General features: G+C 33.9%; 1 protein-coding gene across 1 annotated transcript in view; it reads left to right on the top strand.

Annotated features, from left to right (window-relative positions):
• The window catches only part of RAD54B (RAD54 homolog B), a 124,860-nt gene that overhangs the window by 75,507 nt on the left and 34,506 nt on the right, over positions 1–14,847 (top strand). The window contains exons 4-6 of the mRNA XM_044658197.1: positions 6,963–7,241; positions 10,018–10,180; positions 12,978–13,203. Of these exons, the coding sequence (XP_044514132.1) occupies positions 6,963–7,241; positions 10,018–10,180; positions 12,978–13,203 (668 nt within the window). The remainder of the gene's footprint in view (positions 1–6,962; positions 7,242–10,017; positions 10,181–12,977; positions 13,204–14,847) is intronic.

Here is a 14,847-nt window from a genome sequence, read left to right as displayed (position 1 = left end):
TATATTAATTACTACCTCAAGGAATAATTTCTAACTATATATATATAAAATATATATATCTTTGTGAACTGAAAGAGCTTCCAATAGCATAATTTAGCATTAATTCCTAATTTCTTTGCTATACTTTTGAACATATCTCCTTAAAGTTGAATATGATTGTTCATAACCCAGGTATAATTATTGATGTTAAAATAGGTAGGATAAATTTCTACCAGTATCTATTGGTGATATCAAATACTTCTGAATATAGTGTAGAGATCTTTCTGTTGTTTCCTAATATCTGGTATCTTTGCACTCTACAGTCACATTCACAACTTCATATTGTGGCAGAAAGTTTGTAGTAATAGAACTGAAGACTTTCACTGACTCAATAAACAAACTGTTAGGCTTTGACCTAATAATTATGAATCAAGAAAGGTAAGTTTGTGGGGAGACTAGTAGACAGAATTTAGTGTTTGTATTTTTTGTGTTCTTGAGTTGCTACTATTAATTGTCTTACACTAGTTTAGCATGATTTTATTTATGTTATAATTTACTGACATAAAGTAATATCATTCAATTCAGCAAGCACTTATTAAATACTGTGGGCAAGACACTGTATGAGTACAAAGCTAAAAAATTCTAAAATCCCTGGCAAGTGGTAATTTACTTTTCCTTTTGAATTTCAGCTTTTTAGGATATTATGATATACCCAAAACAAAATGGAATTCATAGGTGTTCATTTGCTTTAGAGTTGGAAAGACATTAATGATCACTTAAAATAATCTATTCATTTTACAAATGACTTAGACCAGGGGCAACTAGGTGTCTCAGTGGATAGAGAGCCATGTTTAGAGATGGGAGAGCCTGGTTTCAAATATGGCCTCCAATACTTCCTAGCTGTGTGATCTAGGGCAAGTCACTTAGTCCCAATTGCCTGACCCTCACTAGCCTTTTTCTTTGGATCTGATATTTAGTATTGAATCTATGACAGAAAGTAAGGATTTGAAAAAAACAAACTTATGAATTAGATCCAGGATTATATAAGTAGTAAGAAATAAAGCTGGATTTAAAACTCAGGTCTTGTGATGAAAAATTCAGTACTCTTTCTTTAACTTCAAGATAGAAATAAAAAATTATAGTAGTATTTGATCTTCCAAAGCTAGCAAAAAATTTTTATGGTTTAGATGAAAAAACTAGTATTTGAGAAATAATAAAATATTTTCACATATAGAATTTCACTTAATTTTATCCCTTTTAATAATTCTTAGTACTCATTTAAGACTTTTTACAGTCAAACATTATTTTATATTTCTTCCTTCTTGAATTCTTTGTTCTTGCCAAATTGAGTTGCTCGCCCCCTGAATCCAATATTTCTTGCCTAGCCACATAAGCTACCTTTCATTTCTGAGATGCAGCGGAAAAACTTTTATTAAGTATTTACTACATTCCAGACACTATACTAAATGCTGAAAATACAAATAGAAGAATAAAATAGTACCTGCTCTCAAAGAACTCACATCCTTTTTTAAAAAAATTAAAAACATCTTATTTTTCAAACAAATAAGCTACCTTTCTCCTAATTCTATTGGGAAAGAAAAATAAAATTCTCATACAGATATGTGTATTCAAGCTGTTATGATTAAAAATGATGAGGGTTGAGATCAAAAGGGAGAATAGTATTTTAATAAAAGCCATGCTGATAGAGATAAACTGACCACGCGCCTGTAAGAAACCTATTCCAACATCCGCCATTTATCTTTCCTCTCTCCGCGCACTCAGGTGGCTAAAAAAAAGGACGTTCAAAGCCACTTCCCTCTATTTTTAAAAACCGTCCCTCACCTTGAATACGTCATCCAAAACCGGAAACCCGTTAGGGATCACGGGAAATGTAGTTCCAAGTATCCCAAGTGATTTTAAATGACACAAAGCAAAACAAAATTCTGAGTCTGTCTCTCTAACAGGAGGTGTGTATTGTGTTTTTTAATTTTAAGTCTTGTAGTTGTGGCTAGTCATTGCACTGATGAGAGTTCCTAAGTCTCATTTTCAAATTGTTTATCTTAATGTTGTTATTCTGGTATAAATTGTTCTTATGGTTCTGCTCACTTTATCCTGTAACAGCTCATAGAAATCTTCCGAGATTCTGAAACTACCTGCTTCATGATTTTTTACAACATAATAGTATTCCATTATATTCATATATAAATTCATTTATAGCCATTTCCCAATTCCTAAGCTCTCTCAATTTCTAATACTTTTGACACAGTCACAAAAAGAACTATTATAAATATTCTTGCACGTATGGGTGTTTCTCTTTATTTGATCCCTTTGGGTATAGATCTAATTAGTGGTTTGACAGGTCAAAGGGTATGTGCAATTTAATAGCTTTTGGGGTACAGTTACAAATTACTTTCTAAAATGTCTGGACCAATTCACAGTTGAATTGAAAGTACATGAAAGGTGTGTGGTTTTCCATAACTCTCTAGCATTTGTAACCCCTACCTCTCCTCCCACTTATCATTTTTGTCAATTTGATGAATATGAGGTGAAATTTCAGTTATTTTAATTTCCCTATTTATTAATGATTTAGAACATTTTTATATTACTACCAAAAGCTTGAATTTCTTCCTCAAAAAAAAGTGTTTGTCCATTATCCTTGACCATTTATCAACTGGGGAATGGCTTTTATTCTTAAACATTTGAATCAGTTCCCTTTATATCTTAGAAACTTATATTTTTATTAGAGAAACTTGCTGCAAAGATGCTTTCCTATTGAAAGAAAAAAGCCTGGGCAAAGTAGACTCTGAGGAAAGTCTGACTTTATTTGGTGGGCAATGCAAACAGTCAGAAGTCTACGGATTCCCCAGTTGAGGAAATTGACATTGACAATTTTTTTAAAGGCAAAAAGAGGAACCTTTAGAGTTAGAGGGGGAGAGGAGGAGACTTATAAGAGTTACTCTTGATGTAAGTAATAGGAATTTATAGGTCACGGACAGATCAGAACACTTTTGATCTGGGCTTCCTTATAGGTTATTCTTTTTTTTTTTTTTAAACCCTTGTACTTCGGTGTATTGTCTTATAGATGGAAGATTGGTAAGGGTGGGCAATGGGGGTCAAGTGACTTGCCCAGGGTCACACAACTGGGAAGTGGCTGAGGCCGGGTTTGAACCTAGGACCTCCTGTCTCTAGGCCTGACTCTCACTTCACTGAGCCACCCAGCTGCCCCCTTATAGGTTATTCTTGACATAATGCATCCCAACTCCCATTTCTGAGGAATCCTTAACATCCTCACAAGAGCATGTCAGGCCTCTCTGATCTCTGAGAACATTTCAGGCATTTCTGGTCTCTCTGACCTCTGGATGACCCTCTGGTCTCTAACTTCTTATGGGAATTGGTTTGATATAAAGTATGTTATAAAATAGATTCACACACCTAGGATTAAAATAGTAACTCACTTATGATTAATATGGTAACATATTTAAGATTATAACTCAGGTATTATCCAGGGACTACATTTTTAATCTGGTTACATACACAGACTTTTAGCTGGGACTCTATTAATACAAGGTGTCAAACTAAAGGGATTTTTACGCTAATACAGATATGGGGCTGCTTAATTAAATTTCCTTCTTACACTACTTATTTCTCCTAAATTTTCTTCATTACTTTTGCTTGTATAAAATATTTTTATTTTTATATAATAAAAGTTGTCCATTTTATTTTCTACCATCCTCTATAACATGTTTGGACATACTCTCTTTCCCTATGCATAGTTCTAACATAATTTCGCTGTCATTCCTTTAATTTTTTTATGATGCCAATGTTTATGTTTATGTCATGTGACCATTTGAAAGTTATGTTATGTGGATATATGTTGTGAGATATTTCTTCCAGATAATTTCTCAGTTTTCTCAACCATTTCAGTGTATTTCTTTTTTCTTTAATTTTTACCTTCTGTTTTATAATCAATTCTAAGTATCAGTTCCAAGACAGAAGCTCGATAAGGGCTAGGCAATTGGGCTTAAATGACAGGGTCACACAGCTAGGATTGTCTGAGGCCATATTTGAAGCTAGGACCTTCTGTCTGTCTCCAGGTCTGGGTCTCTATCCAACCAGTCCTTCCTCAATATATTTTTATAGCAAAAAATAATAACATGTATTGTACTTAGCTTGTGCCAAGCATCGAGTACTTTATGATTATTATCTTATTTCTTCCACATAATAACCTTGGGAATTAGATGTTGTTATCATCTTCATTTTACAAATTGAGGAAACTGAGGCCAACAGATTAAATGACTTGCCTAGAGCTTCATAGTGATTAAATGTTTGATGTCAGATTCGAACTTGTCTTTCTGACTCCAGACCTGGCAATTTCTCTGTGCCCACTAACTGCCTTGTAAGCAACAATACATTTTAAGCAGTATAGTATTGGATTCTGTCTTCTAATCCATTTTCTGGATGAATTTATCACATTTACAATTATGATTTTTAATTATGCATTCCCTCTAACCTTTCCTCTTATTACTTCTCCTCTGACCACCTTCTCTTTCTCTTATTCAGAGCCCAATAATAGGTTCTTAACCTTTCTGTTATTTTAAGATGTCATATTTCAGGAAATCATGAAAGACCACTGCTGTAGATATAGATATAGATATAGAGGCAACATGAAAAGAGCAAGAACTCATTTAGATGATTCCAGAAAGAAATTCCAAATTAAAAACTTCCAGAAGCATTATAACCAAAATGCAGAGTTTATAGATCAAAGAAAAAATAATACAAATAGCTAGAAAGTTAGAATTGAAATAACAAGGAGTCTTTGAATAAAAAAAGATTAGGGAGGGCAGCTGGGTAGCTCAGTGGAGTGAGAGTCAGGCCTAGAGACAGGAGGTCCTGGGTTCAAACCCGGCCTCAGCCACTTCCCAGCTGTGTGACCCTGGGCAAGTCACTTGACCCCCATTGCCCACCCTTACCACTCTTCCACCTATGAGACAATGCACCGAAGTACAAGGGTTAAAAAAAAAAAAATTAGGAACCACTGATATGAAGAAGTAGAAAGGTTAACATACAATATTGCAGAAGGCAAAAGATACAGACCTACAACCAAAAAAAAAAACTTGTATAGGAGAAAAAATGAATTTTTAATGAAATATAGGATGTCTAAGCATTACTGATGAGAAGACCAAAGCTATATAGAATTTTAAAAATATAGACCTAAGACTTAGAAATATAAAAAAGGCGAACATGAGCAAGAATTTCTAAAGGAAGAAATAATGATAACCTGTTTACATGCCACTATAGGGAGATAATACAGATGTATTGTCAGAATCATATTCTCCTCAAGGATCATAGGAAGTATAATTAGACAGAAAGACCAGAAGTGGTTCTGTTATGTTTTGATGATCTTAAATGAAGAATGAAAAAGGAGTGGAAAAGAGAGGGACAGAAAGGATGAAAATTATCTTACATATTTGAAGTAATTAAGTAGAAGTCTATGAAGAGTAGGAAGGTGTCCATATCCCACCTCTGTGCCTTTCTACTGCTGTTACTCATGCCTGGAATGCATTTTTTCTCTGTTTCTGCAAATCCCTTCAAGGTTCAGTTTTAGTGCCTCCTTTTCCATGACGTCTTTCCTGTTCAGTTTAGTTGCTAATATCTCTTATACCCCCAAAGTTACATTTTGTGTTTTGTATATACTTTTATGTACGCATCTTTTGTTAGAATGTAAGCTCCTTGGGAGCAGGGAGTTTTTCCTGTAGTCTTGTACTATATATACAGTGTTTGACACATATCTTCTACTATGTCATTTAGGCCAATACAAAACCTTTGATAGGTAACAGTTACTGTCACTGACCCTTTTCAGTGTCACTGTCATTCTCTACCCTCTAGCTAGAGGTTCTTTGTTGGTGAATGGGCAGGTTGCTCTGGTGATAGGGGCTCAGTGATTGCTCCAATGGAAATCAGTGACTATTACAGATTTTTCCTGGTGTGTGTGTGTGTGTGTGTGTGTGTGTGTGTGTGTGTGTGTCACACACACATATTTATTTATTTGTTTGTTTTTTAAGCCCTTACCTTCTGTTTTTTTTTTTTTTTACACCCTTTACTTCTGTGTATTGGTTCATAGGTGGAAGAGTGGTAAGGGTGGGCAATGGGGGTCAAGTGACTTGCCCAGTGTCACACAGCCAGGAAGTGTCTGAGGCTGGCTTTGAACCTAGGACCTCCTGTCTCAAGGCCTGACTCTCAATCCACTGAGCCCCTACCTTCTGTTTTAGAACCAATACATAGTATTGGTTCCAAAGCAGAAGAGTAGTAAGGGCTAGGCAATGGGGGTTGTGACTTGCCCAGGGTTTCACAGCTAGGAAGTGTCTGAGAGCAGATTTGAACCCAGGATCTCCTGTCTCTAGATCTGGCTCTCAATCCACTGAGCCACCTAGCTGCCCCCTCTGCTATATATTTTCATTGCTACATTTATCTTCCATGCTTAGTTCTTAGGAAATAACAATTCTACTATCAGTGGTTTGAGCTAGTTCTAGTTAATGGCTTTTTTTTTCTAAATAGTTTACTTAATTTTTTTCTATATAATTAATTTACTTTAGGGCAGTGATGGGCAAAGTTTTTAAAGAGGGGGCCACAAGAAAGGAAATGCTCATCTGTTAGTCTGTTTCTAAGGCAACACTTTCGAAGTTTCATTGTATTGTATCCTACTCATTGTATTCGTCAGATTAGGAATAATGTCCTGCAGTTGGATAGAACATTTCAGGGGGTCCTCATCTGGCCCTCAGGCAGTTTTTTGCCCATCACTGCTTTAGAGTTTAAATTATTTTTATCAAAAGGACAGATCATGTATACTTTTCTTGTTAGTCATGAAAGATTATTTAAATTCAGAGTAGTTGATTTCATGACCAATTATTGATTGCTGAGAGGTCATTAATTAAATTATTCCACTACTCAGTGCCACTGAATCCCTTTTTCTTTTTTTCTTTTAGGCACTGCATATACATTGAAAGATTTGGACAACTTAAAAGAGGGTGAAACATCAGTGGTTGGTGGAAAAGAAGTATTAGTCATGTACAAAATTTCTTCAGATGATTATAACAGTGGACAATGTTTTCAGTCTAGTGTGGCGAGTTCATGCCTCACAACTTCCAAAATAACCCAGAAACCTTTCTCTAATCCAGTCAAAAATATCCGCAAATCCAACACAGAGGAAAAGAACATTGATGATTCCCCAAATTTCAAACCTCGTCATGATCCCTATGCACAAAGTAAGGGATTTAAAAAATAATTTGTTTTATATTTAAATCTTCTGCTTTCATTTGTAAACTATCTGTGTGCATTTGAGATTTTAAAACGTTCAAAGAGAAATAATACCAAATTTAAAAAAGCGATGTATACAAAGATGTTTATAGCATGTTATTATAATTAGAAAATTAGAAAAGGATCCAAATGCCCAACAACAAGGTAATGCTTATTCATGATACAAAGTTATTTGGCTTTGAATGGTATTAGGTGTCTGGCATGGAAATGTGTAAGTAATATCAAATAAAAAAAGGGCAAAATTTAATACAGTTTTGTAAACATTGATTATAGTAATGCTAAAACATTAAAGATTAAAGAGATATTTGGAACCATAGGAATTGTCAAAATTTAATTTCCATTTGATTCTTTATAAAGTTACTTTCTCAATTAAAAAAGAAAGTTCCCTATAGCATTACTTAGGTAAATCTTGGGGTTTTATAATACTCTTTGGAAATTATCATAATCAAATAAAGGGATTTAAATATCTGTTGGAATGTGTGTATATGTCATATATACACATATGTGTATGCATGTATATACTTACATATATATGTTTGAATATATTTAAGTCAGTAGAGACCTGTAGAGAATCCAGGAATCTTACATGAGCTCCACTGCACATAGACCTGAAAAGCATATATATTAGTATATTTGTATTATATTTAGTTTTTTAGTATATTTATATTTAGTAGGGAATATAGGAAGTATAGCATTATATTTAATAAGGAAGAAAATGAATGAGTCAAGAGGCAGTTTGGTACAGTGAAAAGAGCCCTGACTGCAGAAGGGATCTGGGTTCAAATGCACCTCTGATACAACCTGTGCAACCTTGAGGACATCACAACCTCTGTGGGCTTTAAGTCTCTTCAGCTCAAGATCTGTTATTTTATGATTCTACTCAGACTTCTGCCATGAAACAAACAAATACATATATGTATATACATATATGTACATAAATACACATACATGTATGTGTTTTTAGTAAAATAGTTGTTCAGGGAAGAGAACAAACAGTACCTGTTGTACCCCAGATACTTTGCTAAGAGCTTTACAGGTATCTCATTTAATCCATACAACTTTATGATATAGATGCTGTTGTTGTTATTAATAATATTATTATTATTATCCTCATTTTCCATTTGAGGAAGCTGAGGCAGACAGGTGAAAGTGACTTGCCCCAGGTCATATAATTGCTAAGTATCTGAGTTGGAATTTAAACTCCAGTCTTCCTGACCCCAGACCCAGCTCTCTATCCTCTAATCTACATAGTAGTCTATTTATTATAGTAATAATGGACTATCACTGGAGTTCTGCTATTTTGTTTTTCGTTAATATGTGATATAATACACCCCCAGTATATGTGGTGCACTGCTAATGACTTATCCAGTGTAAGGTACAATTTAATGTTAGACAACATAGTCCTAGGTTTATAAAAATACCCCTGGTATGACCCAGAAAGTAGTCCTCCCTGAAGTTTCTATCACATTAAATTTTGATTCATTTCCCATTTTATTGTTCCCTTTCTTCTTTGTCTTTTAATTCTCAGCCTTTACTTGACACATATAATGCATACAATACATATATACAGTTAGTTCTTGGTTTATTAGGCATCTGATAGATACATTTATGAGAGTGCTGTTTACTGTTTGGTTGTTTGATTTTATTTCCTCAGTGCTTAGCATATGTCTTGTGCACAATAGACACTAAAGATGTGTGGGATTGAATGATCTTTATCATCTGTAGTGTAGCTGAACCCTCTAATTTTTATTTCAAGCCCTCTCTGAATTTAAACTTGGATAAATTTCATTCTGGAGCTCACTTTAATTTTTCTTTTTAGTATATTACTGAAAATTATATTTTTATCACTTGTTGTTACCTTTTGCTGCCACCAACCTTATGGTGATAAGCCTCTCCAAACTACATTTGGCCATTGAACAACTGTTTATTGCCAGATGTTTGCATAAAAAGTCTTTCCTTTTAGTTGAGACTTTCCCTAGGTGAAGCCTTTCAGTATAAAGGGTCACTGCATTACTGAAATTAGCAATTTGAGCAGGACTTGCATAGAGGATAAATAAACATAAGGATTTAAAAAAAACCTTTTTTCTCTAATAGCACCATTGATAATGTTCAGAGTAATTCTATTGGTAATAGGTGGTGGCAGGAAGTTTTTTTGGTAGTAAGGTAGCTAGGTTGTGCAGTAGATAGAGCACTGGGCTTAGAATCAGGAAGACTCACCTTCATGAGTTCAAATTTGGCCTCATACACTGACTAGCTGTTTGCCTCAGTTTCCTCATTTGTAAAATGAGCTGGAGAAGTAAATGGTGAACCACTCCAATATCTTTGCTAAGAAAACCCCAAATAGGGTCATGAAGAGTTGGACACTACTGAAAACTACTGAAAAACAACAACAAAACAAAACCAAAAACCAAATATGACTTTTGATAGTTATTCATGATGAAATTCTGGGCAAGTCAGTTATTTAACTTTGCTTATTTTCTTGATCTATAAAATGGGAATAATAGTATCTACCTCACAGGTTTGTCATGAGGACAAAATGTAATAATATTTATGAAGTTCCTTATAATTATTAAAGTTTAATAAATTTTAAATATTATTAAAGTTTAATAATATTATTACTGTAATGGTAAATTCATGATGGTTCATTTGATGGCAAATATAATCACTTATGTTAAAATGAAAATACTGTAAATTTATAGTGATGCTTTAACAATTCCTTTTAAGATTCGTTTGTTATGCCACGACCAGATAAGAGTCATCAGTGGATATTCAATAAGAAGTGTTTACCACTTGTGGATGTAGTTGTAGATCCCTACCTTGTTCATCATCTTCGACCACACCAAAAAGAAGGAATTGTGTTTCTTTATGAGTGTGTGATGGGAATGAGGTAGGAAATGAGCTCTCCTTGTTTCATCTGGCTTTTTATGAGTTTTACTTGTAATGTTATGAGGCATTTTAGGTGTGCAGAGGAAAACTTTGTATTTTAGTGGGGGAAAAAATGAACTAGTTCTTATTTTATTGGAGAGAAAATTACTTAGTATTTCTTGATGACCCTTGTTCATGCTCCATAGCTTATAGGAGTATTTCTCAACTTTTTGGTATTAGGATCCCTTTTTACTCTTTATTTTTAAACTAATTTCCTCAATCCCCCAAAGCAGTTGTTTACATGGGTTTTATCTATCAATATTTACCAGATTAAAAATGAAAACATCTTGGTATTATTATGAAAATAGTTTTGACTTCAAAGATATCCTGAAAAGATCTGGGGTAACCTCTCCTACCCCTATCCAGTGATTCCGAAGTCACATTTGAGAACCATTAGACTATTGTAATGATGGCAGTTTTCCAGTGTTCACAACAATGACGGCATATGCTTCCTCATAACTATCACCATAGTCTGGTAGGCCATGGTGGATCTATACTTCCTTCTCACTTCTTCTACTACTTCAGCTATCAAATTAAAAATTATGGAATTTTGTGGATAGTGTAAGAAATTAAATGTATATAAAAGGATAGTTTAAAAATATTAGGGTATTAAAAGATTTATTGGTAGTCATTAGAAAAATGAAGCCACGTGCCATGCAAAGACCTGCCATTACCTTTGCCACCATGCTGCTTCAGCCGGAAAAAGAGACAGTGCAAGCCCAGCCGCTCATTTTTAACCTCTGATCCACGTCATTATGTAACTGCCTACATCATTATGTAAGCCGGAAATCATGGGAAATGTAGTTTGAAAGACCCCTAAATTTCCACAGGAAGTTTAGATCAGAAACCTTAAAATTTCAATTACACAATAGGACAACCATCTGTTTTCCAGGATAATAAAAATTGACTTTTAAGTTTGGCTTTGAAAAGGGAGGGAGTAGCCTGAAATCCTGAAATCAATGAGCTTCCCAAATGGCTTATAGAGCATCAGTAAATAGATTGACAAATAAGATGATCACTTCTGTTACTATTTGAAGAGACCATGGAAGAAGTTATAATTTCACACACACACACACAAACAATATATCCATATAAATGGTGTAAACTATAAGTTGATACATTTAGGTTCAAACCCATCAAAAGACTCAACTAAGTTTTATTTTATTTGACATATATTTCCATGCTACACAATAGGTAATCCATTTGTTTACATCAATATTCCAAGTTGCATAGTATTGACTTTAAAATTATTGTGACCTATTTCTTTGCCTATAAATGTACTGAAAAAACTTATTGTTTTTATGATTCATAATTATGATGTTTCAAAATCATCCTGACCTTGAACATATCCACACAGTATTCAAATTAATCTTTTAATCATCCAAAATTGCTAAACTGTTAAAATAGTAACTTAACAATATGTTCTTAAAAATTAGAATGTTATAGCTAACACAAAGTAATCTTTTGGTCATTTCCTTAAATCTTTAGTAATTTGAATTGTCCCTTGAAGTTCTTGATATCATATATGTGAATGAACTTTGGAAAGTGCAAGGTTCTATGAATCATTAGGCAGGAAATAAAGAGCAAGCTCTTGTATTGGGTTCCAGTTATCTATGGGGAATCTTAATTCGATGAATCACTTTAATCCAAGATTAATAGTTGTTTTAGTATTTAATATTCTTTTGATGTCTGATCCTTAACTATACTAATAAAATAGACAAAGTCCTTAAAAACTCTGCAGCAAAATTAGAATTAACTGATCATTTAAACTAAAACACATAAAATGTTAACAGTATTTAAATTCAGATATCTGATTTCAGATTATAGTATTGCTTTTACTATTGATATGTAATGAACGTGATCTGATATTCAAGAAAACTATGTAATTTGGCTAGGTAAAAATTGAAAGGGGAGAGGAAAAAACCCTTTTATAGTCAAAGAAAAATGTTAGACCCCGTTTGCTGCCAATTGATTAGTACTTTTAGCATTATCTTCCTTTTTGAAGGATAACATTTTGAGATATTCATTCTTTCTTTGCCCCATTCAATTGATCCTTGTCTTTTTACTCAGGGAGAGTATTCCTTTATATTTTGTCCTTTACTCTCTTTTTTCCTTTTTCTATGTTTTCTCCTTGGCAAGTTTGTGTATTTCTATACTTTCAACTCTCATCTATGAGCATCTGAGTATCAAATCTATAGTCCTCAGTCCTGGTCTCTCTCCAATTCCTCACCTGCTTTTCTAACTGTACACAGACTTGTCCACCCAGATATTCCCTTAGCACCCCAAATTCAACATGCTCAAAACTGAACTTTCTCTCAAACATGCACCTCCTTATATCAGTAGTAAGGACACTTATCTATGTTCCCATGTTTAAAACTTAAGTGATATCTTTCTCCTTTACCAAATCTTTCATATCCATTTTCAAATTTACTTCTGAAATATCCTCCCTTTTCTTCTCACCTTTATTCCCATTATCTACTTTCCTCATTTAGGCCCTCATTATTATTCCATCCCCCATTCCAAACAATTTTTCTCAACATGGTAAGAGTATACACTCTGTATACACAGCTGTAATCCTGCCCCACATCTACCAAGAATCCTTCAAATGTTTCTTGAGTTGAGTAAATGTTTTTTGCAGGATGGAGGAAAGAAGTCACTTATGTTTATTTTTTAATTGTATAAAGTATTTATAGTTTTATTTAGTACAATCTAATTTTTCTTACCAAGAATAAAGAAAATGTAGTTTTTTTATCTTACAGAATGAATGGCAGATTTGGTGCTATTCTTGCTGATGAAATGGGTTTGGGGAAAACATTACAGTGTATTTCCCTCATCTGGACACTCCTGCGTCAGGGACTTTATGGAGGCAAGCCAATAATAAAAAAGACACTTATTGTTACTCCTGGAAGCTTGGTGACTAATTGGAGGAAAGAATTTCAGAAATGGTTAGGAAGTGAAAGAATTAAAGTATTCACTGTTGATCAGGTAAGATACACTTTAATCTAGCCTTGGAAATATTTGAAAAAATCATTAGATTTGAAAAAATGGTACTTTTTTATTAAGAATTTTCATTGACCTCTTCTTCATTCTGCACTATCCCTAGGCCCTGAGTTTCACTCCTGATTTCTGTATACTATCAGTGTGACTTTGGCTTAGTTACTTAAGTTCTTTGGACCTTAGTTTCTTAATCTGCATAATGAGGGGGTTGTCTTTAATGATGCTAAGATCCCCTTCAACTCCAGATCAATGATTTTATGAAACATTTAAGTAACATTGTGTGTTTTTTTATCTGCTGAAATTTTCATTTAATAGAAATTCTGTGTTGTATTTCTTTTGATAAGTGAATAATCTATCCACCAATAGTCATTACATTATTCAGCTTTGTATGCCATGCATTTTGCTAAGCATTGAGGTTACAGAGAAAAAAGCAAAAATAGTCCTTGTCCTCAAGAAGCTTACTTTCTAACAATGACAACATATATGGATCAAGGGAAATATGAAATAGAGGAGAAAGCACTTAAGTTGATTTTTAAAGGAAGCCAGGGATTTGACATGTCAGAGGTGAGTAAGGAGAGTGGTCTAGGCATGAGGGACAACCACCGCAAAAGGAACAGAGATGATAGATGGAGTTCGTATTTAGTCCTTGAAGTAATTACTGGCTAATGGGTATCTATATTAATGTATTTGTGCGTTAGAGTTCTTCCATGTGCCCTACTTAATTTCCTTTAGCCTTAGTTAATTTCTGTCAGGACTGTTTTAATACAAAATGAAAAGTAACAATGATGGTATTGATCTTGAAAATTAAGTGCATTAATAAAATTATTATTTGTATCTTTTTAGGTGCTCATCAGAGGATCATAGAGTTAGAATTGGCCAGGACCTTAGAGATGCCATCTAGTGTACCTTTCTCATTGTTCAGATGAGAAAACTGACTCAGATAGGTTAAGTGATTTGCCCAAGATTGCCAGGGAATAAGTGGCATAGAGAAGATTTGGTCTTCTGAACATCTTTCCCTATACCACTTGTGTCCATGTATCTTTTAAGAGAAGGATATTTTCAGATAGGTTTCAAAAATGAAAAGTTTAGAACCTTAAAAACTTTTTTAAAAATCTAAAATAATGAAGACATTTTCTTATTTTGCTTTTGGTAGAACTGCCAGTGAAATACTGATTTAATGAATCAATACAACTCTTCAGCTAGCCTCTGTGTGTTCAGAGAAATCTCACATGATTGAGGAAACAAAGATTCGAGCCTCCAAGCATATGAATTTATTAAGCCATGCATGCCAGTTGCATAACAAATTGGGACCAGACCTGCTAAACTTGGCATTGGACCATGAATATTGTGTGGGGATGGTGCAAGCAGGCAGATTTTTATGCATTAAAACATTTAATAGGATATAAACCAGGATATAAGATTAGGTCATCTGATTTCTAATTGGAGGAAAGGTTCTTAGAGTCTTTCCAAGTTGAGAGGGAAAAAGGGAATAGGTTCAATTCCCCGAAATCATATAAAGAGATGTCCCACTTTCCCACTCCCCAAATCAGTACTCGATCAAAGGAACAAGCGAATAGTAACTAATTAATCGATATGAAGCCAGTTTTAAGATGGAACATATGCATTGTTTGA

The sequence above is a fragment of the Gracilinanus agilis genome, chromosome 1 (genome assembly GCF_016433145.1).
Source record: "Gracilinanus agilis isolate LMUSP501 chromosome 1, AgileGrace, whole genome shotgun sequence".
Taxonomy (NCBI): Eukaryota; Metazoa; Chordata; class Mammalia; order Didelphimorphia; family Didelphidae; genus Gracilinanus; species Gracilinanus agilis.
The sequence above is the reverse complement of the archived record's forward strand: the minus strand, read 5'-3'. Positions and strand labels throughout refer to the sequence as shown.